Source organism: Stigmatopora nigra, chromosome 20 (genome assembly GCF_051989575.1).
Source record: "Stigmatopora nigra isolate UIUO_SnigA chromosome 20, RoL_Snig_1.1, whole genome shotgun sequence".
Taxonomy (NCBI): Eukaryota; Metazoa; Chordata; class Actinopteri; order Syngnathiformes; family Syngnathidae; genus Stigmatopora; species Stigmatopora nigra.
This window is the reverse complement of record NC_135527.1, coordinates 2398443-2426039: the sequence shown is the minus strand read 5'-3', so window position 1 is coordinate 2426039 and position 27597 is coordinate 2398443. Positions and strand designations below refer to the sequence as shown.

The following is a 27597-nucleotide window of genomic DNA, read 5'->3' as shown; positions in this document are numbered from 1 at the left end:
GGCAGTCGATGAGATTTGTAATTTCGTCATCCGTCATACCCGAGAAACTTTCAGTCTGTACCAACCGAGCCAGCCTGACAGCCTTATCAGTGGCCGAGTGATGGATTTCGTTAGGCGTGAAACCCTCATCGTCATGAGTGATTTTGTATGGCCACAATTTCTTCCAGCTGGAGATGAGTGTCTGTTCTTTCAGGTCATATTAGTCAGACATGTAGCTATGTTGTCGTCCTTCCAATAATATTTGATGCTGAAGGTCTCGTCGGGCTCTTCAATGGAGCAGATGAGACCCTCCATTGTCGACCAGATTGTCAAGCTACGCTCGCGTGGCTATTTCCTGCTCTCAACCTGTCCAATAAACTCACCTTTTCGTTAATTGTTTAAAGAGCGTTTGGGAGGCATCACTAAGGGCTTTACAAAACTTTTACACTTAACTTGGCGAGAAGCGTACTGCATAGCACAAAATAAGCGTGGACTGAGAATGGGCATCGGGAGAAGCTTGGGCTACTGTAGTGAATGGGCCAATTGGGGAGTCGAGTAGTTCAGTGAGTATTCAGCTGGCCAATCAGCTTGCGTTTATGCCCGTGATGCTTTGCGCATACGTGCATTCTTTGTTTTACAATTTTGTAAAATGATGCAATTACTAATTCTAATTGAATATTTGTTTTCAAATTTTGTAAAATAATGTAATTTTTAATTTTAATTTAATATTTTTCATTATTTATTTATTTTTTCATTAAAAAAAACGCGAAGCTCTGAAGCCGCGATCGGTGAACCGCGAAGTAGCGAGATCCCAATGTAATTTCATGAGTCAATCATCCAAACTGCATGCTTCTACTTGATCTGGATCAGCTTGTTATGATATATCCCATATGGTCTAGCGGTCAGGATTCCTGGTTTTCACCCAGGTGGTCTGGGATTGACTCCCGGTATGGGAAGCCTCATACTATGTGGATGGATTGAGAACATTTGTACTTCTATAAATTCCAGAAACAAATCTTAAAGTTTTCCACGAGCCTTTCCCACTTCTAGCCGAGTAGATGTCTGTTGCTAATTATGTGGTAATTTAATGAGTCTATCATCAAAGCTTCATACTTATGAAATATCCCATATGGTCTAGGGGTCAGGATTCCTGGTTTTCACCTAGGTGGTCCGGATTCAACTCCCAGTGTGGGAAACTTTGAATTAGATGTCTGGAATCAGAAATATTGGACCTCTATACCTTCTGTAAACAAACCCCAATTGTTCATCATAAGGCGAGATAGAACAATCTAAAACTAATGACAACTTTCAGGCTCGGTGGACTCGAAGTGAGGAGGTGAGTGAGCAGATCAGGAGTTGACTGTTAAAACTGGAGAAGGAGAACCAAAGTCTTCTCCAGACTCTCAAAGAGCTTAGAGCGGTCCATATTCACAATAGCATGCAGTCCCACAAACATACTCACTACAGTGAAAAGGATGATGCCCAACAGTCACTTTTGTGTAGTGGCTTGAAGTTATTGATAAAAGAAAACATGCCATTTACACAGCCAGTGAAACAGCAGATATTTAATACCTTGCCGTGTGGAGTTTTCATGAGCATCAGCTCACAGAAGAGGATGTGAAGCAACGAGTTTGCAAGACTGTTCAGAATAACCATCAAGTGGAGAGATATTTGGAATGTAATGATGTCATCTTTTGTGGGGGAGAGTGTGACATGCTAAAGTGTTTAAGTTATTAATGATAGAGTGTGGCATGCTGAAGCGTTTAAGTTATTAATGATTGCATGTTGGGGATTACAACTTGTTTTGGATTGGATGTTTATCAGTGTTTGATTATTGATTCCTTGATCCAAATAGCAAGAGTGGCATGGTAAAGCCTGAATCGGTATTTGACTATTGATGTCTAGGTGCATATAGCTTGGCAAACACAGATGTTCCTCATTACAGTAAAAGTTGGATTGAGGACAACAACTAATCACTGTGTGATTATTTCTCCCTGTGTTTCAAGCAATAGGAAAATGCATGGGTGTAACAATTCCAATGATTTCAAATCTATAATTGCTTAATTATATTTCATTCCTTGCATTGTTGTTAATTTGCTTCAAATATTACCCATGAAAAGTGAAAGCTGACTTCATCAACATTAAGTAAAAAGTATATTCTAGATTTGTATCTCTACAGAGCAGATTTTTCCGCAGTATCAAAGTAATAAAAAAAAGACAAGTAGACTTTAGACTTGGCAAATAATGTGTCGACTGCGGGGGAAGCGCTCTGTTGCTGTGGCTGCTGATTATATCGGAATGAAACGTGGGCCGTGGGGCGGCCGATTTGTAGAAGCGACTAAAATATTTTTTGGGCCCCTTCCGTGAAGACATTACAATAATTGGCCTTGGGGGTCCTGAAGCAAAAATGGTGTTTGCTATGATATGGTTGTGCTTGCAGTATATTTTTGATTATAGGCTGGTAACAGAACTGAACAGGTATGGGCTTTCCCCTACTTCATACAGTAAGCAATTTATCATGAACCGGCAAATAGAAGATAACGACAATGTTGCAAGTCTTCAAGGATAAGCCCTTTGTTATGAACTGGCAAATAGAAGATAATGACAATGTGTTCAAGGACACATCTGGCTACAAGACAGAGCTCTACTAAGGAGAGTCTCAACTCATTGAGTCATGACTAGAAACAGGCAAAATACACATTTCAACATGAGACCCACTTCACGACCCAGCTATTTGCAAAAGCCCCTCTATTTAGGCAATGAATCAAATATTTGTCCCAATATCAGTGGTGTGCCGTCAGGGCCTCCAAGGCCTTCTCTGCTGGCCTAAGAAATATCTGAATGACCGGCTGATGTTAATTATATTTTGTCCACAAATAATTGTAATTACTATTAAATATTTCCACATTGTCTGTTAGCTTCCTTTCATTTATATTCCCCTGGTTGCACTTCTTCCAGATGTGTGTTTTCATATTGAAGCATTTAACCCACATGTGTCAAAGTGACGGTCCGGGGGCCAAATCTGGCCCGCCGCATCATTATGTGTGGCCCAGGAAAATTGTAAAAACTACCCTCATAAGATATTGCAAGGCTGGCGAACAAGACACACAGAACCACATATATGCGAAAAGGAGTCCCATAAAAAAATTCATTATGATTAAAGCAAAGCTTGATGCACCGTCAGTGGCACAGTGGTGTGCAAACACGATACTCCTATTAGTGTGTTTGGGACTCAGCTCCCTCACCAATGGTTTCACATTTTGTCTTCCAGGTTAGTGAAGAGCCATAAGCACTAAGAACAAAATAAACATGTACAGTGCATGAATCATTGGCAGGGGTGGGATTTGAACCCACGCCTCCTGAGAGGCTGGAGCCTAAATCCAGCGCCTTGGACCGCTCGGCCACACTACCTCCAAACATGTTGATGGGGGATTGGGGATTAGTAAATGGTAAATGAACCTTAAATACCCTTATATTTAAATATTGAAATGTGTTATTTGTTACTTGCAATACGATCAAACAAAATGTATCATTTAAAGCAAATGTGCTTAAAATCACCTAACTTTTTCTCAAAATATAGCTTTTCGATTTAGTGTCACGGCTAGCTAAACTCGAAATGGACTCCGAACTGCTCTCTTCACGCTGCGCCATTGAGAGACCAAATTTAACATTATCACCCCCTCTGTTTAAAATCTGAATTGAGAACCTGGTGTGAGGTACTGAGACAGTAGAGGGCGATAACGCTACAGTCCGTTGGCTGCCAACAACCGTAAAACCTAAAGAGGAAGAAGGGGTGGGGTGTTCATTTCTGCATGGCTAGGATTTTAACTTTTTGTTTGTGCGCCTCTTGTTCCTCCTCAATTTGATTGAACTTAAATGAAACTAAACCTCGACAACATATTCAACATCGAATAGTTTGTGGAATCGGAGGCCAGTCCGTTTTTCTTCAATCCGTTTTGGGAGTCGTACTTTAGCCTAGCCTAGCTGGCAGCTAACAAAGGAACACGTCGTCTGCATCAGTACGTCGTCAAGCGAAGACAAAAAGTGTGAAAAATGCCCGCGAGAACGCTGCCGGTTGCTGCAAAGTTTCAGATGGAATTTAATAGCGTGCAAGAGGTTCTCTCATGTCATCAACATTCTATTGTTAGCAAAATGATGCAAGTTAAAGTTGTTCTACACAAACTCGAAGGTACGTTCACTTTAGAGTCATTATTGCATAATAGACCAATATATACTTTATGTTACACAATTAATATTTCATAATGAAATATTTAACGGGGTGGGCAATGTTGTTTCTGATCGTGACTTTATTGAATGAATCGAAGCATGACAGCGCTTAGCATTATTAGTAGAACTAAGAACGTGCTACAATGATAAACCACTAGATGTCGCCAGCTGCTCAATATTCATGCCTTTAATCTGCAACATCTTCCTTTAGATTACTGTTCTCATACCTGTCAATTTGTACGTTTTATACGTATGTTATACGTTTTCTTACCATTTCAAATCATGTACGCCGTACATCGACTTTTGTACGGGGAAATACAAAAAAATCACCAATATTTATGACAACCCATCTCAACAAGACCGTTTTGGCTAAAATCTAGATAGTTTCGTAGGCTGGTAGCCAACGACGCTACTGTCATCGATCGTTACTATTGTCACGGTATACCAGCAAAAATTATCCTCAATTGTATGTATTTTTTTAGAGATGCGTACGGCAATATCGGTAAAGGATGACATGCGCATGCGTAGATATACATAGAGTAAATATCGTGGAAACAAGCATGGATGAGCCACATAGTAAGAAACGAGTTACCGCGCGTAAACATACGTCGTACGGTGTTTGTACGTTTTTTTGGGGGGTTGTACGGGGAATCATAATCATTTATAAGGGCAGTTAACGGCAGAGGTTGACACGTGTGTTCTGTAACTTTAAAGTAACCTTGTATTCACATAAAACATTACTGCCCACCATGATGTATTGTTCTGAACATGAAATATTCTTGTACAGTGGTAGCTCAACCTACGACATGCTCGTGGTACGATGAAAATTTAGATCGAATAATTCGCCCGCGGTATGATCAAAATGTCGAGATGCCACCAAGCCAGGTGGCTATGACATGAGGCTGTTTAGCATTGGATTGGATAGGATAACTTTATTCATCCCGTATTCGGGAAATTACATTGTGGCAGTAGCAAGAGGGTGATTAGACAGAATAGACAGCAAAGCAAAAGCACAAAGTACAAAGCAAATCAAAGTAAATGGAATCATCAAATCATTAAAACATTAAAGCAGCAAAAACACAAAAAACAAGAGTGGACAGAGCTACCGTGGCCGCCGGCTGCCACTTAAACAGCGCCATTTTGGTTGCGGTAACTGAGTCGGCCTCAAAAAGACCTTCTTAAGTTGGACAAAAACTGGAACCACACACAGGAAGTCTTCCACGAGATGGGGAACTGCTGCAGACTGTGACCAAGGTGGAGAATACGCAGAGTCGCTCTAGCAAGCTTATCCGCACAGTTACTCAGTAGTCTGAAGCTGAAGAAAACAGCAGCAGGGCAGAAAACCTCGACTCCGTTGCTGGTAGGGGCCGACAGCTCCATCCATTCCATCCCATCCCACGATGGAATGGTTGGTCAGAAGCGTTGCCTCTTCTCCCAGCACTTTTGTCCAGCTCCAGACCTCCTGCGGTACCGAGATGTTGCTCCTTCTGCTGCGTATTGTAACAGCTAGTTCCATGTGTGTGACAGTGTTGGCATTGCTGGCTGCCCCCCCCCCCCCCCCCCAAAAAAAAAAGAAGTGGCCGAAAGATGCCAGGCTAACAGAACAAGGAAAGTTGTAAAAACATTAAAGTAAAAAGTATAAAGTACAAAGTAAAGTAAAAAAGAATGTATTAGGAAATATTAAAATGTCATTTAAAAAAAAGATAGAAGGGCTGTAAAACATGAAAAACATAAGAGTCTGACACCCTTGGTGCAGAGCTACAGGCTCCCGCTTGAACGGCGCCATCTTGGTTGTAGCGCAGTCTTTTTTGGAACCACACACAGGAGGTCTTCCACAAGATGAGGAACTTCTGCAGACTGTGAACGAGATAGAGAATATGCAGAGTCACTCTTCCACACAGTTCCTCAGTAGTCTGGAGCTGAAGACAACAGTAGGAGAGTAGAACTACTCGACTCCGTTCCCGGACTGGTAATTATGAAGCCCATGATGGAATGATTGGTCAGAGGTGTTGCTTCTTCTCCCGCCACTTTTGTCCTGCGCCGAATATCCACCGGTATTGAGGTGTTGCTCCTTCTGCTGCGTATTGTAACAGCTAGTCCCATTTGTATGAGAGCGTAGGCATGGCTGAATGGTTCCAAAAAATAAGTAGCAGAAAGAAGCCACGCTAACATAACAAGGAAAGTTGTAAAAATATTAAAGTATAAAGTACAAAGTAAAGTAAAAAGGATTGTATTAAGGCGCCGTTCAAAGCGGCTGCTTGTTGCAATAGCTCCCTAAACCCTCAGTCGAATTCTGTGTTTGTACAGCTTTTTTACGGATTTTTATCCTTTATTTTATGTTTTTATTGTCTCTTAAGACTTTAGTTGTTACTTCACTTTATATATTATATTCGATACTTTAATGTTTTGGGACTTTACTTTCAAGACTCTACTCCAAGACTCAAGCTGTGTGAGAGGCAGTCTTTGATCTACTAGTTTAGTCCATCTTTTCAAATTCAAATTTCAAAATTTTGGAGACTATTTTGACCCACCCAGCCATGCCTACGCTGCTTTACACGAAGGATCAACTGTTAGCGCTACGCAACACCGGGATTCCCCTGGACTTGGACTTCCCCGCTGAGTTAAAGAGTAAGAGAAGAGGATGCAGAGCCGGACGAAAATGTCAGGAGAAAAAGCGACGCTTCAGACCCAGCATCCCATCTATTATTATGGGGAACGTAAGGTCTCTCCCCAACAAGATGGAAGAGCTAACGGCGCTGACCAAACAACAAGGACAATATCGGAGCGCCTGCATTATCTGATTCACGGAGACCTGGCTGGATGAGCGAATACCAGACTCATCTCCTTGGATGGCTTTCAGCTGGTGAGGGCGGACAGGGACGCTGAGGAGAGCAGTAGGAAGAAAGGTGGGGGACTAGCTGTCTTTATTAACAGTAGATGGTGCAGTCCTGGGCATATTACTGTGAAGGAGCAATTTTGCACTCGAGATATCGAGCTAGTAGCTGTTAGCATCAGGCCGTTTTACATCCCCCGGGAGTTCTTGCTCACTGCAGGAAGGAGCGCTTCCGCAGATCCTTCCTTCCATCAGCTGTCAGGCTCTTTAACTTAAAAGGCTGTGGGTTAGGACCTCCTGAATTCTGATACAGTATAGATGTGCTTCTATATATATGTATGTGTATGTATATATATATCTCAGCAACACAGTTACCTATTTATATATTTATTCATGTATTTATTTATTGACTTACTATTAACTACCTATTTGTGTATAATGCCTTTCCTATTCCTGCATCCTCACCCTCTTCCTACTGCAACAAAGAAATTTCCCGATTACGGGATGAATAAAGTTATCCAATCCAAATACTAAAATGTCATTAAAAAGGATAGAAGGGCTGTAAAACCTGAAAGACATGAGAGCAGCGATCAAACAATGATGTCAAAGTTGCGGCCCGAAGGCCAAGTCTGGCCCACTACCACTCCGTGGTGCGGCCCGCGAAAGTAGTTCAACATTTAATCCTAAAATTCAAATGGAGCTTATAAATAAATAAAATATCAACTATCCTCAGAGACATTCACTACATTTATCCGCACAGACAATGAGGTATGGTCCTCCAAGGCAAGAGCGCTTCACCTCATAGAACTACCAGTACCATCAGAGGAGGGGATCGAGACCACCTTCGAAGGCAAGAAGGCCGAATACTTGAATCTGGCAGCCAAGTGCCAGAAAATTGTCTATAAATGCACCATCTACCCAGTCGAGGTTTGCTGCCGAGGCTACGTTGGGCTTCTACTTTTTTTAATCCCAACATTCATTCATTTTCTGAAATGCTAAATCTTGTATAGGGGGTGCTTGAGCCTATCCCAGCTGCCTTTGCGCCAGAGGCGAGGAACACCCTAAATCGGTGGCCAGCCAATCGCAGAGCATGAGGAGAAAAACAACCATTCACGCTCACACTCGTTCGTACCTAGGGGAAATTAAGTGTCCAATCAGACTTTTCCTCTATTTCAATCTCATTCATCCTCCAAATAATAACAGACCTGCTACTTAATAAAAGTAAATTCTTTTTTAATGTCTCCCCTTTGGTGAAAGCATTTGTACTAAATTAAAATCTAAAACATCAAAGAGAATGTTTACAATGAAAGGGCTCCAAAAAAGATTTGACTGATTTTAAGGAGCTACATCACCAGTGAAGAAACTTTAATGACCAATATTCCCTTACTTTGAAAAATGCACCTATAAACAGTTTTCAACTCGTGTTGCTGTTGATGAAAATACTACTGGAGTAGGTACTGCATTTAGACAAAATGAATGTATGGCGCCCTCTTCCGTTTGGTTTCATTTCTGTGAACAAGAAATTCAGTCATTTTATAATTAGAAAATGGTTAATCAATTATCTTTGTGTCTTTGCAGGTTTCAGAAATGATATTAGTGCTGATGGGCATGAGTCTGTAGGCCTTAAAGAGGAATTTGAGCTCCCCCGAATCAAAGAGGAGGAGCTAGAGTTCCCTCAACAACAAATGAGAGACGAGCAACATCCAATCAAAAGGAAGGAAGATGAGTTCACCTGGTCACTTGGGGAGTTCGTGAAGAGGGAAGACGTTCTGGGCGTGGCAAGTGGAGGGACGGAACCTGCTAACACCAAAACAGGGCCCCTAATTAAACAAGAGGAGCCAGAGTTCCTTCAAAAACAAATTGGAGAAGAGCAACTTCCAATCAAAAAGGAGGAAGATCATTTCACCTGGTCACCAGGTGAGTCCGTGAAAAGGGATTATCTGGGCGTGGCCAGTGAAGGGGCGGAGCCTGCAAACGCCTCAGCATGGCCCCAAATTAAAGAGGAGCGGCCAGAGTTCCCTCAACAGTGCAAAAGAGAAGACCAACCTCCAATCAAAAACGAATGTGTCAAATGTTCAACTGGGGAATCTTTCAAGAGTGAAGATGATCTGGGCGTGGCCAACAGAGGGGTGGCCATTCTGAACGGCAGCTCAACAGAAGGATGGCGAGCAGAAAATATAATTTCTCCTTTATCAGATGGCAACAAGTTGCTTGATGATGATGAAGATGTTTTGAAAAATCCCAGCGGTGACAAACTCTGCAAATGCTTTCAGTGTGGGAAAACCTTTAGGAAAAATTCTTCCTTGAAAATACACACAAGAACCCACACGGGTGAAAAAACATTTTCATGCTCAGTTTGTGGTCAAAGATTCACACGGGAGGGACACTTAATTAGTCATGCAAGAACACACACAGGTGAAAAACCATTTTCGTGTTCAGTTTGTGGTCAACGATTCACACAGAAGGGAAGCCTAAATATTCATGCAAGATCACACACTAGTGAAAAACCATTTTCATGTTCAGTTTGTGGTCATGGATTCACACAGAAGGGAAACTTAAAAAGGCACACAAGAACCCACACTGGTGAAAAACCATTTTCGTGCTCAGTTTGTGGTCAAAGATTCACATTGAAGAGAAACTTAATTAACCATGCAAGGACACATACTGGTGAAAAACCATTTTCATGTTCAGTTTGTGGTCAAAGATTCACAGTGAAGAGAAGCTTAATTAGTCATGCAAGAACCCACACTGGTGAAAAACCATTTTCGTGTTCAGTTTGTGGTCTACGATTCACACAGAAGGGAAGCTTAAAAAGACACACAACAACCCACACTAGTGAAAACACATTTTCATGTTCAGTTTGTGGTCAAGGATTCACAGAGAAGGGAAACTTAAAAAGGCACACAAGAACCCACACTGGTGAAAAAACATTTTCGTGTTCAGTTTATGGTCAAAGATTCATATTGAAGAGAAACTTATAGCCATGCAAGGACACATACTGGTGAAAAACCATTTTCATGTTCAGTTTGTGGTCAAAGATTCACAGTGAAGAGAAGCTTAATTAGTCATGCAAGAACCCACACTGGTGAAAAGCCATTTTTGTGTAAATTGTGGTGGACGATTCACACACAGGGAAAGCTTAAAAGCCCACCTCAGAACCCACACTGGTGAAAAATCATGTTCATGCTCAGTTTGTGGTCAAGGATTCAGACACAAGGAAAACTTAAAAGCTCACTCAAGAACCCACACTGGTGAAAAACCATTTTCGTGTTCAGTTTGTGGTAAATCATTTTCTAAAAGGCAAAGCTTAAGAAGGCACACAAGTACACACAGGTAAAAAGCCATTTCCCTGCTCAGTTTGTGGTCGAACATCTTCCCACAGAAGAAGCTTAGTAGAACACCCATTAACCGACACTGGAGAACGATGTTTTCCTGCTCAGTCTGTGACCACAGATGCGCTACAACAGCCCAATTAAAAAGCTGCACAATTCCAAAACATTTTCCAAGATCTGTTAATGTTCCAACATTTTCACATAAGGGAATGTTGGGTTTATTCTGTATTACTATTATACATATATGTGTAGTAATTCATTTCTTTGTTAAATCATTAAAAGTCTTTCTATTGTTCGGCTCGAGGTCATAAACTGCCGCCTAGTCCACTCTCACATGGACTTCTCCAAGGATTGTTGACGCTACATCCAAATACCCAGTATCGGACTGTGAGGGTTGTTGATCGGGCAAGGACTCGATATCTGCCATTTCCAGCAACGGAGCCCATAACAAAGATATTGTTTCTGCCACGTCCATAACACTCGTGAGGCACTTCGGGCTTCTTTATGTAATTGTTATATGATTGTTAGTTCAAATAAAGGCGTGATTGTTTTTGTTTTAATGCCTTAAAGCTGTACGCAAAATACTGTTCGGGAGGGATACTTTGGAAGATCGCCTCCCTTAAGGTTACTTATCTGTGATCCAATCTATTTAATTAAATGTCAATAATTGAATCAGATGTCTGCGTGCAGTTATTGATAATTACAAAGGGTAATTATTAATGAACCTAACATTTTTGGTCCTTCTGGGCCATGGAGGTCAATATACCGGAGCGAGAACCCAGGCGCTGCTGTTCGACATCTGGTAAGTGACCGTGCGCACGGCGTTTTCAAAACCCTTGGTGGGCCGGAGTTTTCGACGGGGGCGCCTGGATTCTCGGCGGTTGAAGACTTTTCCTGCTGGAGGGAGACATCTGACGGATCTCGGGCAAGTCCACATTAATGTCTGCATGTTGTGACGGTGTTTCCAAATGCGTTAAAGGGACATTGAATGTGAGGTCCATTCTGGGCTGGTTTTGCGTCCTGGGTGACGGCGACAAAAACCCTGTGTTTATACTAGACAATGGCAGGTACAGTTTTGGGGCACTTTGCTGGAAAGTGTCCTGTGTCTCAAGGGTAGGCACGAATATATTGTAAACGTTGTATGGTGTTTGTGTGGTTTCTGCAGTAAAATTAAGATAAGCCTAGGAAATACAGTCGAAGAGATAATAATAATAATAAATATAATAAAGTTAACTGTGTGAGGCACACGAACTCACTAAAAAAATAAAAAGTAAAATATGGGAAACAAGTGTAGTAAGGCGGGTTTGGATGACGATCCAAAAATACGTCTAACTTGTAAGGATTGGAAAAAATTGGAAAGACAAAGCGCTTTAAAAATATTACACAGCTATATTTATGGATAAATAAATATGGGTTGCTGGCCAGCTTAAAATGCATAAAATGCAGGATAATATATGCACTAATGCATAGAGGTAATATACATATATAAATAATATGTGAATGGATAAAAGTGTAACAGCTTGTTCCACAGACACTAATGGCGAAATAAGGCCGGGGAGAAGTTAAAAATACTATTTTAGGAAAATAGTGGGGGCTCCCTCGGATAACGGGGATATATATTTAAGACCGAGGCAGCGGGGAAAATACTGTTTGGTAAGGAAAAATAGCGGGGCCTCCTCAGCTGACAGGGAAAATATTTACCAAGATAGGTGACGGGAGCGGAGGAAGTTTAACAAAAATAGAGGGAGAAGATTTTGGATACGAAAATGTTGAGCTAGAAAATTAATGGAGACACTGGTATTTGATTTGGTTAATCCAGGTATGACGTTTTGTGATTACAATTGAATTGGGTTTTTTTGTGATGCTGGGGCTTGTATAACAACAATTAGAATGGTTATTTCCAAGTGCTGGTGGTGCTTTGTTAATATAACCTATATGTACTGTCAATTTACAGCAATGTGATGGCCTATTGCAGCTTGGGTTTTTGATCCCGTCCGCTAGCGGGAAGATGGTGTTTAAAAAGACAAAAGAATATATACAAAATGATCATTTAAATGTTTAGCAGGGAATGTCACCTGTGTTTTTATTATGCTCTAGACCTGCCAATTAATGTGTCGACTGCGGGAGAAGCGTTCTGATGCAGCGGCTGCTGATTAGATGGGAGTGAAACATGTGGGCCGCTGGGCAGACGATTTAACTGTGTTGGGCTATCGGGAGCGTTCGGACCGTGTAAACGACTAAAATTTTGTGATCCCTTCCGTGAAGACATTGCAATAATAATAATTGGCTTTGGGGGTGCTGAAGCAAACTTGAGGGCAGAAAATGGGTTTTTGCCATATTGTTGTGCTTGCAGCATACATATTCTGAATATGGGGTCTTGGAAAAATATTGTGATGTAGTTGAATATCGGAAGAGGGGTTAATTTGACTGTTTAATGGTTGTCTTCTCTAAAAACCGTTGTATTTGGGCACAAAAAAAAGAGGCGATGTTTCAAGTGTTGACTCGCTGGTTTGTAAACAGAAGATAACAATGCTGCTTTCGCAGCAAGAGTAGGGGTCATAGTTAGCGGCTTATGGCGTTTTCTGTTTGGACTTTTCAGAATAAGAACAATACATGGTCTGCAAGGAATGCAAGGTTATGCGAATGCTTTCGCATTCATTTTTTGGGTTTTAAAATTAAATGTATATTAAGGTGATAGAAAATCTGTTTAGTAAAAGGTTGATTTGGTAAAAAGCTTTGGATTTGGGAATAGACCAAAATAGTCATTTTTGAACTATTGTGGATTTCAAATGGCTCTTAGTTAAAGGAAACTAGCTTTTGGAGGATAAAATAATATTAATACTATTTCTGAATATTTTGATTGTTCAAAATACTTTAATCCAGGAGGTTGGCTGGTTAAAGAAAAGGCCAGGATGACAAAATTTACAATATTATGGTATATTGGTGACAATAAGGTTTTTAAAACATTAAAAATTGTAATTAGGAAATGCCTAACAAAAGGTTGATTTCTCTAATTTAATTGTTGTAGATTTTTGTTTTGGTAACAGGAAGCTATGGGAAATGACTCTTGTCTCAAGTAAACATCATATGAGGTGATTCACAAAGTATATCTTAGGTATTGAGAGTTATTTGGCTGTTAACATCAGATGGGAAATTTACAATGCGATAGTGGCATGAGAAAATTCATGGCATTCATCCAAATAATTAGGTGAATTGTAAATAAAATAATTGGTTTAGGATGAGCATATTTTCCCTAAGAATGGAGTAACATGGAATGTTTTTCAAAGTGCACTTGAAAGAACATTGTCTGTTGTCCTGGCGGGAGGAAATATGCTTTGTCACAGGTCATATTGATGACTTTAAGGATATTACGGATTGGATAAGCATTGGTCAATTGATACAACCAAATAACGTTGCTTTTTACTGCTTTAAGGGCATGCAAATTGGTGAGAACTTTAGCAACGATGGGGTTAATACGCCTGAATGTTACAGTGATAATGAGTGGCAATAACAAGCTTAGATAAGGGGTGGAAAGGAGAAATTCACCAAATTCCAAAATCTGGCTTGGACACAGGTTATGCTAGTCGCTTTGGGTTTTGACAGGATGTGTTGGTGCATGAATTCTGGGAAATTTTGGGAAATTGGGGATCCCATATCTAAAACAAATTTGAGACAAATGTGTTAATAGGCTCTATTTGGCGCTGGATGCCCAAATTCTAGTGGGGCCTTTCATGTTTTGAAACAAGTGACGCTTTAGGTAGATGGGTTGTCTATGAACAAAATGGGATGGGCAAAATTCGCCGTGTTATTTTGGTTCATAGAATTTGGACTCAAGGCAACGTGATAAAGGCCATAGGCGTGATGTTGCATAAAATAGGCGTGGATGAATTTGTTTTACAAATGGGGGAGATTATCTTATCACCTGAAACAAGTGGAAACCAAATTGGATGGCCGCATTAAAAGGTGATTGGCATGCTATTAGAGGGAATTGGGATTTTCCAAAAACATGATAGGGGGCCATTAGGTCATGGCGGCTGTAAAAATAAAAACCTTAGATGTGAAACTATTCCCACCTCAATTCGGGGAACAAACAGCTAAACTGATAGCATTAAAAGGATATAACTTTGTGTGAAACTTGAAGGTAATTTTTACAAACGGTTAAAATGCTAGAGTGGGGGTGTGTATATTAAAGGATCTACTAATGAATGCGGGGTGGATCCAGACCTTCCGGAATGTGGGGTATTCATGGCGTCCTCGAGAATTTATGGATTTTCTCCGGGTACTCCAGTTTACTCCCACAAAATGAAATTATGGATGCTAGACTGGTTGAACACTAAATTCTTCCGTTTATGAGTGTGAGCGTGAATGATAGTTTGTCTTTTTGTGTTTTTTGATTGGCAGGCCACCGAGACATATTCTATCAATAAAGAAAATAATTTGGGCTTGAGTCAAGGGAAGTCCTATGTCTCGACAAGGGGGAGGTGGCCTTGCTACAACGGCACTACAAGGCTTATGGTTTAAATCTATATACATACCTACATATCCATTTCAAAAGATACATATAGATTTTATTTTATTTTTATTAGATCATATAGATATCATTCCACGATATGGAAGTCCAGAAACTATCTATAGTGATAATGGCTCCCATTTTGTTAATATAATAGTTGTCTACCATCCACAATTGGCGGACCTTATATGAAGTCCTGTTTGGTAGAACTTACAAATTGCTATTATTCACTACACAATGACAATTGGATGATGAGGCAAATCTAGCAGAGAAAAAAAAAACACACACACACACACCAAATTTAGACTATCAGAGGGAGATTTTGTTTCTCAAACATGAAACGGACGAAGCGACGGTGATTCTTGAAGACTGGATGCTGATACGCAGCATAAAAGAAGAAACATCGGAGCAACGCAAAGTGGGAGGGTCCTTGTTACTGAAAGGGGACACGGATGCACCTTTCCCACAGTAAGAAGGTTGTCTAAATTGAAACGTTCAAGAGGAAAACTCCCTAAACAAAGACAAAAAGTCATGTTGGAAACAATTATTGCTTTTGGGGCAATGATGATTGTGATTCTATTCCTCTCCACAGTAGGGTTGTTTGCTCCAGTTGGAGAGAAAGGCGGAGGCGTTTCAATTGAGGATACACCTTCTTACGGGAGGGTAAACCGAGAAACATTCACATTTATATTTAATTAACATTACCTACTAAATCAAATTTCCAGATTGAAAATATATATTTGGACTCGGCGACGCCCCGGTTGCCATACAAGGGGTCAATCTAATGTGGGAAATATGTGTGGTACATTAACAGCAAAAAATTGAAGATTGGGAAAAGCCTTGTTGCAGAAATTGGTCAAGATTGGAAAGCTTGGACTGACATATTAACTTGTGAAATTTATTTCTGAAACAGGAATTTCCCAAACGGGGGATAATTGGGCGCTGTTAATGGAGTGTAAAGAAGGCAAGCACTATGTGGAGCTACTTTGGTAGAAGGGTGGTCTCAATTGAAACATTGAGGGGACGGGTAAGATAAACTTTCTGATTTAATAAGATACGGGAAACACCAATATTGATTGAAAAGATTATTGCTCAGCAAGCAATACCATAGAACTATAGGGAACTCTTTTATATTGGGTTTGACGTCTCCATATGGTTTCAATTGAGACTAAACCATCTTACAAAGGATTAGAAAAAACTACCAGACAAGGGAAAATACGATGGGATCTAATAACTCCCTCAATCACCATTCTTTTGGGGAAAAGTGTTTTTACAAATGAAAAAACGTGTCCTACTTGTACAGAAAAAAAAATATTGAAACAGTGTTTATCCTGTTACGCAGTAAATAGGAAGTCAATTTTTCCACAGTTTAATCATTTTACCTGCTTAAACCTTACAGGGCATGGTCTGAAGCTGGGGGCGATAAATGAGACGTGGTGTACCGGCGTTCTAAAACAAACTACACCCCTGATACCACGTTCTGGCCTATGGTGGCGGGGTGGTAGATAAATTATACGACTCCTGCCGAAACGCAGCAGGACTAGGTACTTTGGTCTCACTGCTCTTACCGGTGTCTGTTTTTCCATCCACAGTGGAGGAGATACAATTGGCGGCTCAGAATTCGGAGGTGCTGAAGGGACGACACTCCCGACATCGTCGAGAGGCATGGCGGGAAGGAGATCCAACGTACATTGATGCGATTGGGATCCACCGGGGCGTACCAGATGAGTATAAGCTGGCTAATCAGATCGCAGCAGGTTGGGAGTCTATCTTCCTTCTAATCACCCCAAACAAAAATGTGGATAGAATCAATTACTTACATTACAATGTCCAAAACTTGGAAATTATATTAAACGGGGATTTGTGGCCATGAAGGAACAACTGGCAGCTACCAGTCTGAAGGCGTTCCAGGATCGCATAGCGGTGGATATGATCCTTGAAACAGGGGGCGTGTGTGCAATGTTTGGAAAACAATGTTGCACCTTCATACCGAACAACACGTCACCCAGTGGATCCCTCACCAGGGCCATTAATGGCCTGCAGACACTGAACCGCAATATGCAAGAGCATTCTGGAGTAGATACGTCCGCATTGTCAGATTGGTGGGATAAGACCTTTGGAAAATCTAAATATTTGGCTACATCCTTCGTGGTGACTATAGGCACAATTACCGCTGTCCTAACATTGTGTGGGTGATGTATTATCCCCTGTTTGCGCTCCTTGCTAAGCCGACTTATAACTACTGCAATTGCCCCTACAAATTCTAAAGTACATGAGTTGTATCTTATGGGACGGTTTGGGGAAAGCAGTGAGGTCCAGGAGTACGGTAAATGCGAGGACCAATTGGACGAATATGATTATGTTTTTTCTCTTTCAGACCAGCCATGGGAGTAAGGAGTAGGCGGATAAAATCGCAGTCACCGACATTTCCGTTTGTGATTACTAAGAAATGATTAATAACATACATATTATAAAAACGGGGGAATGTTGGGTTTATTCTGTATTACTATTATACATATATGTGTAGTAATTCATTTCTTTGTTAAATCATTAAAAGTCTTTCTATTGTTCGGCTCGAGGTCATAAACTGCCGCCTAGTCCACTCTCACATGGACTTCTCCAAGGATTGTTGACGCTACATCCAAATACCCAGTATCGGACTGTGAGGGTTGTTGATCGGGCAAGGACTCGATATCTGCCATTTCCAGCAACGGAGCCCATAAAGATATTGTTTCTGCCACGTCCATAACACTCGTGACGCACTTTGGGCTTCTTTATGTAATTGTTATATGATTGTTAGTTCAAATAAAGGCGTGATTGTTTTTGTTTTAATGCCTTAAAGCTGTACGCAAAATACTGTTCGGGAGGGATACTTTGGAAGATCGCCTCCCTTAAGGTTACTTATCTGTGATCCAATCTATTTAATTAAATATCAATAATTGAATAAGATGTCTGCCTGCAGTTATTGATAATTACAAAGGGTAATTATTAATGAACCTAACAGGGAACCTAAAAAGAAGACTCAACAACCCACACAGGAGAAAAGCCCCTTTTTGCTCAATTTTTGGCAGGAATATCTTAAAAACACAATTGCCCACATCGGTCAGAAACCCTTTTCCTGCTCAGCTTCTTGCCAGAGATAGAGTCGTAAGGATAGACTTAAAAGATGCAAATGTGTTGTGACAAGCAATAACCAAGGACGGCTTTGCTTGCTTTATCAAATTCTGTATGAAAGATCATTGTAATCAAAGTATAATTGTATTTTGCATTCTGAAAATCATGTTTACTCTTTTTAATGTGTAATAACAATCCACACTTCAAATACAGTATTACCTTAAAATACTAGTTCATTGCGGGATTGAGCTACTATGTCAATTGACTCGGATCTCAAGTCAATTCTTCCCATAGAAATGAACAAAATATAAATTAAGCCATTTCCATCCTAAAAAAACATCAAATTTGTTCTAATTTGGGAACCATCTGGTAGGCTCATATTTGTCTTGTATGTTGGAATACTTGTATGTCAAGGTGTTATTGTACAGACGCTCCCCTACTTACGAAAGAGGTAGGTTCCGAGCGCTTGTTCATAAGTTGAAAGTGTTCATAAGTTGAAAGTGGTCATAAGTTGAAAGTGTTCATAAGTTGAAATTGTTCAAATTGAAGTTGATTCAGTGCTATATTTTGTATTATAGTTGGTTTAATGTCTATATAAGTATATTGAGGGTTTATATAAGTGCATTTGTTTGTTTAAGGCTTGTATAAGTAACCAGCATTGGTTTGTACTGAAAAAAAAATAATAAAATGGAGAGAATACATACAGTACTGTATCCATACATTAGAGAGATTTACTAGAAACTGGCCGAAAGAAGTTGTCTAGAAGCTATCTTCTCTTTTTTCATCATAAATGATACGGCAGCACTGTATGGCATCATTCAATTGATTTGCAACCTTTGTGCAACGTTCAATATTTAGGTCATGCTGCTCAATCTTTCTGTTTATAAATCGTACTGACGGTCGAACGATTCAACTTGTATTCCCGTGCAACGCTCACCACTTTCTCTCACACATCAAGCTTCTTTATTATTGCCACTTTCGTTTTAAATGAAATGGCTTCCCTCTTCCTTGCACCTCCCTCACTAGAAGCCTTTCTTTTTTCACCAACCATATTGAATAATGGATGCACAAGATATTTAATGATAAAAATGAAAAAGGTTCTTTGCGCACTGGAGATACGTCACGCACTGCAGAGGAGGGGGCTCTCACAGCGCCAAGCATCAGTATTAGTGGTGGAAAGAAGCACTACTCGGAAAAAGGCACACAATACAAAATCGAACTTATGAACATTTTTCGACAAAAACGCAATTTGCAGACATGTTCATATCTACCGTTTGTTTGTAAGTTGAATGTTCGTAAGTAGGGGAGTGTCTGTACTATGATACATAATTATAATAGCGTGCAACCAGAAGTAAAACGTAACCATTAGAACTAACAAACTAATCACTTAACGAGAGGCTGAGCTCCACTATACTAAATAGATCCACCCTTTCATAGAATAATTCTATCCTTAGATAGCCCAGGTAGTCAGCTATGTGACATGCTTGACACACACTTATTAGAATACTTATTTCTTAAGAACAAACAGAGAATTACATATGATAGTTTTGTTGTGAATACTAACTGATTGTCTCAGGTATAGATATTTGAATAAGTTATTATTAAATACCCCTCTTAAGACATCTTTGTGACACCACAATAATATAAAATATCTTTAACATCCATCCTTTACGTGACTAAGTACATCCCTACAGATATTTATTTAGTTTACTCATGACATGATACAAAGCACCCCAAATTTGAATCACATATAATCTTTATTAGTATACACATTCACCATTACATAACATACAAATAGATTACAAGACATATTGCTGTTCCAAGTCATAAATCCTCTATATTAGTACTGGTCAGAATCATTTTATTGTTAACACACTTGCACATGCATTTTTACATAAAATGACATCCACAATTCCATCTGTTGTATCTATTGGAAGACCTAACATTTACTTTTATTTAGTTTCAACTCATTTCAACACAAATGTGAAAGGTGAGTTTCCTAATTGACACTTATACAAATTTGACTTCCTTTTTTGAACATGCCAATGAATGTTGATAAGGAACAAGCCACCAGTTTTTGAAAATGAATTGGAAATGAAAAAAAAAAAAAGACATAGGCATTGTCGACATCATTGACTTGACAAAAAGCCTAGTAGTCATCATACCCTCAGCAGCGTATGACGAAATTGTATAGTGCTTCTCCACAAGTTCGTCTTCCCAGGCCAGACACATTTATGACATTTATTTATGACATATTCATACTTGTTAGCTCTCCGTCTTGAGCGCCATTTTCCGGCGATTACAAGTTGCCTCACCGATGCCAACAAGAATAAGATGGATCACTTACCTCTCAGTCTTTATACTTACCCTCCCTCTGTCATCCTGTGGAAGGCAGATCTGCACCAAACGATCTTCCTGTTACTTCAATTCGACTTGACTTAATTTCATAATAGGGATATGTGTAGTCGTCACGTCACGTGTTGCTGCAGGTTCAGAGACCTGATGGCTGTTGGGAAGAAGCTGTCCTTGAGCCTGTTTGTCCGTGCTTTGTAGGACCTGTAGCGTCTGCCAGATGGAAGCAACTGGAACAGGCCGTGTCCAGGGTGGTATGGGTCTTCAACAATGGACCCGGCTCTTCTGAGGTATCGGGGGTTGGCAATGTCTTCTAGTGATGGCAGAGAGCAGCCGACGATCTTCTGGGCAGTGTTTATCACCCTCTGTATGGCTTTTTTGTCTGCTGCCGTGCTTCCGGTATACCACACTGTAATGCCGTAAGTCAGGATGCTCTCCACAGTGGCTCTGTAGAAGGTTGCCAGAAGCTTGGTGTCCAATTTGTCCCTTCTCAGTACCCTGAGAAAGTAGAGTCGTTTCTGGGCCTTCTTCACTAACACTGTGGTGTTTGTGGACCAGGAGAGCCTATCCGTGACGTGGACTCCCAGGAATTTGAACGATTGGACCCTGTCTACACATACTCCGTTAATGAGGAGTGGGGCCAGGTCTGTGCTGCGCTTGCGAAAGTCCAGGATTATTTCTTTAGTCTTTGTGGTATTCAGTGTAAGATTGTTCGCCGAGCACCAAGTAGACAGTTTGTCGACCTCGTCTCTGTAAGCTGACTCATCCCCGCCTGAGATGAGTCCGATCACAGTGGTGTCATCGGCGAATTTGATGATAGAGCTTGACTGGTGGGCTGGTGTGCAGTCGTATGTGTACAGGGAGTACAGGAGAGGACTCAGTACACAGCCTTGTTGTGAGCCAGTGTTCATTGTAATGGAGGAAGAGAGGTGTGGACCCATTCTGACAGTTTGTGGTCGACCAGTCAGGAAGTTCTTTATCCAGCAGCAGATTGAAGAGGATAGTCCAAGGTGGTAGAGTTTGTCCTTCAGGATGTCCGGCTTGATGGTGTTAAAGGCTGAGCTATAGTCTATGAAAAGCATCCTCACATAGTTCCCCTGGTGCTCCAGGTGGCTCAGTGCTGTGTGAAGAGCCACAGCGATAGCATCCTCAGTGGACCTGTTTTCTCTATAAGCAAACTGGTGCGGGTCAACTGAGGGGGGGATTGTCTTTCTGATGTGTCGGGCCACCAACTTTTCAAAGCACTTCATGATCACAGGCGTGAGAGCAACAGGCCTGTAATCGTTCAAGCTGCCGATGGTTGGCTTTTTGGGGACAGGAATGATGGTGGCAGATTTTAGGCAGGCAGGAACGATGGATTGTTGCAAGGACCGATTGAAAATGTCCGTGAAGACTCCTGCCAGCTGTTCAGCACAGGCTTTGAGCACCTTGCCAGGTATTCCGTCTGGACCAGCAGCCTTCCTGGTGTTCACAGACTGCATTTCCAGTCTCACTTCCTATTCCTGAAACTCCAGTGTATTGTCGCAGGGTGGTGGTGGGAGTGTTGACACTTGGTTTGATTTATCAGATTCAAAGCGGGCAAAGAAATGGTTCAGTTCCTCCGCTAGTGAGACATCTGCGTTTACAGTCATAGAATTGTTCTTGTAGTTAGTGATATGTCGTATTCCCTGCCACATCTTCTTTGGGTTGTTTTCTTTGAAGTGCTCTTCGATTTTCTTAGTATATGCTGCCTTGGCCTTCTTTATGCCCCTTTTCAGCTCTGCTCTGGCAGCTCTATACTTTCTTTTGTCCCCCGATCTGTAGGCGGTGTTACGGCATTTGATAAGTGCTTGTGTCTCTTTGGTCATCCAGGGTTTTTGATTAGGAAAAACCCGTATCCGTTTGTTTGTAGTGACGTTGTCAATGCCGTTTCTGATGTAGGAGAGTACATTTTCTGTATAGTCCAGGAGGTCGTTGTGTTCAAAAAGTTCCCAGTTGGTGCGGGAAAAGCAGTCCTGCAGTTTAGAAAGAGCGTTCTCGGGCCAAGTTTTTATTGACTTTATTTTTGGCTTAGTCTGCGTTCGAAGTGTGTTGTACGCAGGGGTTAGATATACAGAGATGGTCTGATCCAGCTAGATGTGGGAGAGGATCAGCTTTATAGGCATGTTTGATGTTCGAGTAGACATGGTCGAGAATTTTGTCTTGTCTTGTATTGCATTTGACATATTGGATGAACTTAGGTAGGACAGTCTTTAAACTTGCTTTGTTGAAGTCACCAGCGACGATAAAGACTCCATCAGGGTGGTCGAGCTGTTGTTTATTTACAGCCGTTAGCAGTAAGTCGAGAGCCGTGTTGACGTTAGCATTTGGAGGTATGTAGATAACCGTTACTATGACGACCGTTAGCTCCCTCGGTAGGTAGTATGGTCTGCATCGTATTGCCAATAGCTCCAAATCCGGAGAACAGTGGGTGTCAATGATCTTGCTGTTACAGCACCATTCGTTGTGTATGTACATGCATAGTCCACCGCCTTTCCTTTTTCCTGTTAGTTCTTTGGAACGATCGTTCCGAAAAAGCGTTCGGCTAGCTAGCGATAGCGCAGCGTCGGGTATATGCTGGTGTAGCCATGTTTCCGTGATGAGAATAATGTTGCAATACCTTACGAAGCTGTTGGTAGCAACTCGAAGTGCCAACTCATCCATTTTGTGGGTAATGGATCGGGCATTTGTCAGAAAGATACTAGGAAGCGGGGTTCGGAATGGTTGTTGTCTTAGCCTAACCGCTAGGCCCGAACGACAACCCCGTTTCTGTTTTCTTTCTCTTCATCGTCTACGTCGTACTTTTGGAGGGCTGGATATCCACTGAGATCCCGGAGGTCTCCGGATGTTCTCGGGGATATCGAAGGTCATAGATTTAGGTTTCTTGCCTTTCCTTCTGACAGTGATTAGGTCTTGGCGACTATAGAAAAGCGAACGAACTGGAGAGCAGTGAGCCGCTGCACCCGTGCGTGCCGCCATCTTGCTTTTTCTATGACCAGATGTCCAAATGACTACTTAGGAATAGAAATGATTAGAACTAATACTATTGTGTCCTTCATTCTATGTACCTTAGTACTTTGTGTTACCAATATATCATAATAAAAGCGAGCCTGCACCAAAAAGGAATGTAAATGAACTGCTATTTAATGAGTTATTTTATCACCTAAAAAAAACCCTAAAACTAATAGAGTAATATTCAAATGAAATGTATCATGAACAACTAATGAGCATTTCACTAACATTAATAATATTTCAAATATTTTCTCCAGAAAAGGTCAACCTGTTTACTCTGAGGCATGATGAAAGATTTTCTAAAAAGGCAATATCCAACTCTACTCCTCAAAAGCCATATGCACATTTGGCCCAAATAAACATCATTGAATTCATCAAAACAAATAACAAAAGCCTGCTTGGGACTTCAACTTATTTTATAAATCTAATTGCTCAACCTAAAATACCTAAACATCAATAAAACTTAACTCGGGACTTGAATCCTCTCTCTTTCTCTCTCTCTGGGTGAAGACACATGCAGTTAACAACTGGACCATATGACCCTTAAAGGCCGATCACTCCCTGGTCATACTTGGCCTCGCCTTCTTGACTGCAAACACACAAAAACAAATGACATTGTAACATCAACAAACAGTATTGATCATATATACAGTGAAGTCTCGGTTATCGCGGTTATTGGGGACCGAGACCACCCGCGAAAACTGAAAATCCGCGAAGTAGCGGCGCCCCTTCAAAAAATGCTTAAAAAAACGTATATAGGTATACAGTATACCCCCTCTGTTTACAGTCCACCATATAGAATACGGGTAGAGAGAAAGAGAGTGGAATTCATGTTATAACAATAAAAACTAAAATATGTTTGTCAGGTTTAGAACCATATACATTCAATAACTTCGGATCGATGGTAGCACACGCAGAGTCGGCTTGATGAGATTTTCATCAAAGACTTCAGCTGAAGGAGGGGTCAGAGGAGCCAGCGCTGGGAACTGTCCATCCCCCAGCCTGACCAGTTCAAATCCCTACCTACCTCCAACAGTTGAGCTAGTTTTATTCACAAAGGGTCATGTGACCTAGGTACAAACTTAAGGCAGGAAGAAGTGAACAAAGAAATGGGGGTGTCGTGATAGATGACACCTCCCTAACTAAAAGGTGTCATGATGTAAGTTTCCACTAGGTCATGCAAAATTCTATTCTAGTGACTACGCTATATAAACCAAAAGACATAATAAAAAGCATAAAATACATTCATACTTCACAATGTTGTCTGTTTACAATAACAATTGAGGGTCTAGAACGCTGTTCTACCGAACTATTTACTTTCGAACAACCAATTATCGTTATTCAGCTTTCAAAAACAAGCAAACACTACGATTAGCTAACATAATTAGTCCGTCGTTTTGCGCAACAAATTAACATTTATATATTCTATTTCTGGGGGTTTAAGATTACAGTAATACATGTATAAAAATACATGAATAAAATGGTACCATACCATATAGAAAATGAGTGTAGAGAGAGAGAGATTCGTGTTAAACAATCAAGCAACATTTAACTTACCTCTTACAATAAGTTCTTCTAAGCGTAGTTGATGAAAAGACCTGTGCAGTACGATGAGGTAATAACGATAAATGACTGCACAGGGGCATGAAGAGCTTTACTGCTCCTCGGATGACCCCGCAGACGAGGCAGGAGAAGATGCAGGAGGCGGCATAGTGGCAGCAGGAGTTGTTGTAATGGATGCAGGAGGTTGCGTAGTGGCTATAGGAGGTGGCGTAAGGGATGCAGGAGGATCTTCTGAGGTTTTTTTGCACGTAATAAACATAGTTATTGGGAGTTGTGAACGTTGTTTTTTGGGTCGATGAAGATGCGCCTATAAACAGCTATGACGTCATCAATGCGATTGCTGAACTCTCTTGGACTTTCACTTTTTCTTCGGTTCACTAGATGCACCAAAGGACAAAGTGTTTGGGAGGCGTCACTAAGGGCTTCACAAAACTTTTACACTTAACTTGGCGAGAAGCGTACTGTATAGCACGAGATAATTGTGGACTGAGAATGGGCATCGGGAGAAGCTTGGGTTACTGTAGTGAATGGGCCAATCGGGAGTCGAGTAGTTCAGTGAGTATTCAGCTGGCCAATCAGCTTGTGTTTATGCCCGTGATGCTTTGCACATACGTGCAGTCTTTGTGTTTTAAAAATTGGTAAAATGATGCAATTACTAATTCTAATTGAATATTTATTTTCAAATTTTGTAAAATAATGTAATTTCTAATTTTACTTGAATATTTTTCATTATTTATTTATTTTTTCATTAAAAAAAACGCGAAGCTCTGAAGCCGCGATGGTGGAACCGCCAAGTAGCGAGGTCCCAATGTAATTTCATGAGTCTATCATCCAAACTGCATGCTTCTACTTGATCTGGATCAGCTTTGTATGATGTGTCCCATATGGTCTAGCGGTCAGGATTCCTGGTTTTCACCCAGGTGGCCCGCGTTCGACTCACGGTATGGGAAACTTCAAACTGTGTGGATGAATTGAGAACTTCTATAATTTCCAGAAACCAATCCGTATTGTTTTCCACAAGCCTTTCCCACTTCTAACCGAGTAGATGTCTGTTGCTAATGATGTGCTAATGCAGGGGTGGCCAACCCGCGGCTCTTTGCCCGGTTTCATGCGGCTCTTACGTCCATATCAAAGTTTGTATTTGTGTTTTATTTTTATTTGCGTGTGCGCTTCGCTTGAGTTCAATACGGTATTTTCGTCCAATGCGCATGTGCTTGGGATGAAAATACCTCAAAGTTTCCCAGTAGGAGCAAGGTCATTTGAGTAAACGTTTTTAACAGAGTGGGAGAGCTCCCGTGAACCAGAAGCGACAATGAACGGCGTCGCGCACACAAAAAGTATCCCAAAGATCGAGCGTCCGCTGAAAAAGCCACACCCCCTGCGAGGAAGACCAAGGCGAGAGTGCTCAGCCGGGAGCAGCCAATAGGAGAGCGAGGTGTACACCCACGTGGTGGGCGCGCTAGTTAAAAGCCATTCATAATAAATGACAGCTCACAAGGAGCGAATGTTGCGCAAAAATAGGCTCTGATTTTATGACAAAAGTCCCACTAAGTAACATGCATAGTAAAAGAAAAACGCTATTGTAAATTATTATATTTCTGTTTGTGGACTTGGTTGAACTGAGAGTTTGTCTGTGTGAGACAGTGCACACAATGCTCATTGTTGATAATGACTGGCCTGTGCTGTTAGTACTGTAGGAGTCAATTTATGTCATTACCATGCTGGTGTGTGACATTTACAATAAATCTGGCTGAGCAAAGGTATGTGTGTGATGTGGCTCTTTGCGGTAACACAGTAAAAAATGTGGCTCTTGGTCTCTGACTGGTTGGCCACCCCTGTGCTAATGTAATGAGTCTATCATCAAAGCTTCATACTTCTAATTGATCTGGATCAGATTTCTATAAAATATCCCTCATGGTCGAGTGGTCAGGATTCCTGGTTATCATCCGGGTGCCCCCGGTTCAACTTCCAGTATTGGAAACTTTCTTACATCGGACTGCTATACTTTCCAGAAACAAATTCTAATTGTTTGCCATAAGCCTTTCCCGGTTCTCGCCAAGTAGATCTCTGTTGCTAATGATGTGGTCATTTATTGAGTCTATCATCCAAGCTTCATGCTTCTTTATGATCTGGATCGGCTTCCTCATGAAATATCCCATATGGTCTGGCGGTCAGGATTCCTGGTTTTCACCTAGGGGGCCTGGGTTCAACTCCCGGTATGGGAAACTTCCAGAAACCTGCATTTAGATGTGTTGGGACAAGCAATTTTTTATGGTCTCAAGTTTTTTTTCTTTTTCAAATGAATGACAACAAAACACAACACAATTTGACAAAAAGCGATAAATATGACTCTCTTGTTCATCTTGTTCATAGAGATCTGGCGGCATTGACTGAACAACTCCCTTCTCTGGCTAGGGGAGGAAGTCCATTGCTCAGGAAATTCTTGGCCTCAATGAGCGGACAGAATTGTGCGCTTGGTGACCTGAGACAGGCCATGGCAGCTTCCTGCACTTAACATCAGCTATGAATGATAGAAGAAGAGGCAGGAACTACTAGACATCCTCATGAAATTCCATTGACCCAGGTATCAGACGCCTTATTTAAGGCAATTTAAAATGCCTTCCCAAGACGTCATGATTGTTTCCACACACCGATGG

At 41.1% G+C, this 27597-nt stretch overlaps 1 protein-coding gene and 4 non-coding genes across 5 annotated transcripts; 4 read left to right on the top strand and 1 right to left on the bottom strand.

Moving 5' to 3' along the window:
* The first annotated feature begins 863 nt into the window (after positions 1-863).
* On the top strand, positions 864-935 carry trnae-uuc (transfer RNA glutamic acid (anticodon UUC)). Its single transcript has one exon. It is a non-coding gene; the product is annotated as a tRNA-Glu (tRNA).
* Positions 936-3308: 2373 nt separating this feature from the next.
* Positions 3309-3390, bottom strand: trnal-uag (transfer RNA leucine (anticodon UAG)). Its single transcript has one exon. It is a non-coding gene; the product is annotated as a tRNA-Leu (tRNA).
* A 364-nt stretch (positions 3391-3754) lies between these two features.
* LOC144213389 (uncharacterized) lies at positions 3755-10162 on the top strand. The gene is made up of 2 exons (XM_077741831.1): positions 3755-4168; positions 8618-10162. The coding sequence occupies exons 1-2, from the start codon at positions 4033-4035 to the stop codon at positions 10018-10020; spliced, it is 1539 nt and encodes a 512-aa protein (XP_077597957.1). The 5' UTR covers positions 3755-4032; the 3' UTR covers positions 10021-10162.
* Positions 10163-25818: 15656 nt separating this feature from the next.
* Positions 25819-25890, top strand: trnae-uuc (transfer RNA glutamic acid (anticodon UUC)). The gene has a single exon. It is a non-coding gene; the product is annotated as a tRNA-Glu (tRNA).
* A 1203-nt stretch (positions 25891-27093) lies between these two features.
* trnae-uuc (transfer RNA glutamic acid (anticodon UUC)) lies at positions 27094-27165 on the top strand. Its single transcript has one exon. It is a non-coding gene; the product is annotated as a tRNA-Glu (tRNA).
* The last annotated feature ends 432 nt before the right edge of the window (positions 27166-27597 follow it).

Excerpts from the sequence above, each read along its gene's own strand:
- LOC144213389 (XM_077741831.1), top strand. The coding sequence starts at position 4,033 with ATGCCCGCGAGAACGCTGCCGGTTGCTGCAAAGTTTCAGATGGAATTT. Across the intron at positions 4,169-8,617 it reads TGTTCTACACAAACTCGAAG|GTTTCAGAAATGATATTAGT; the intron begins GTACGTTCACTT and ends GTGTCTTTGCAG.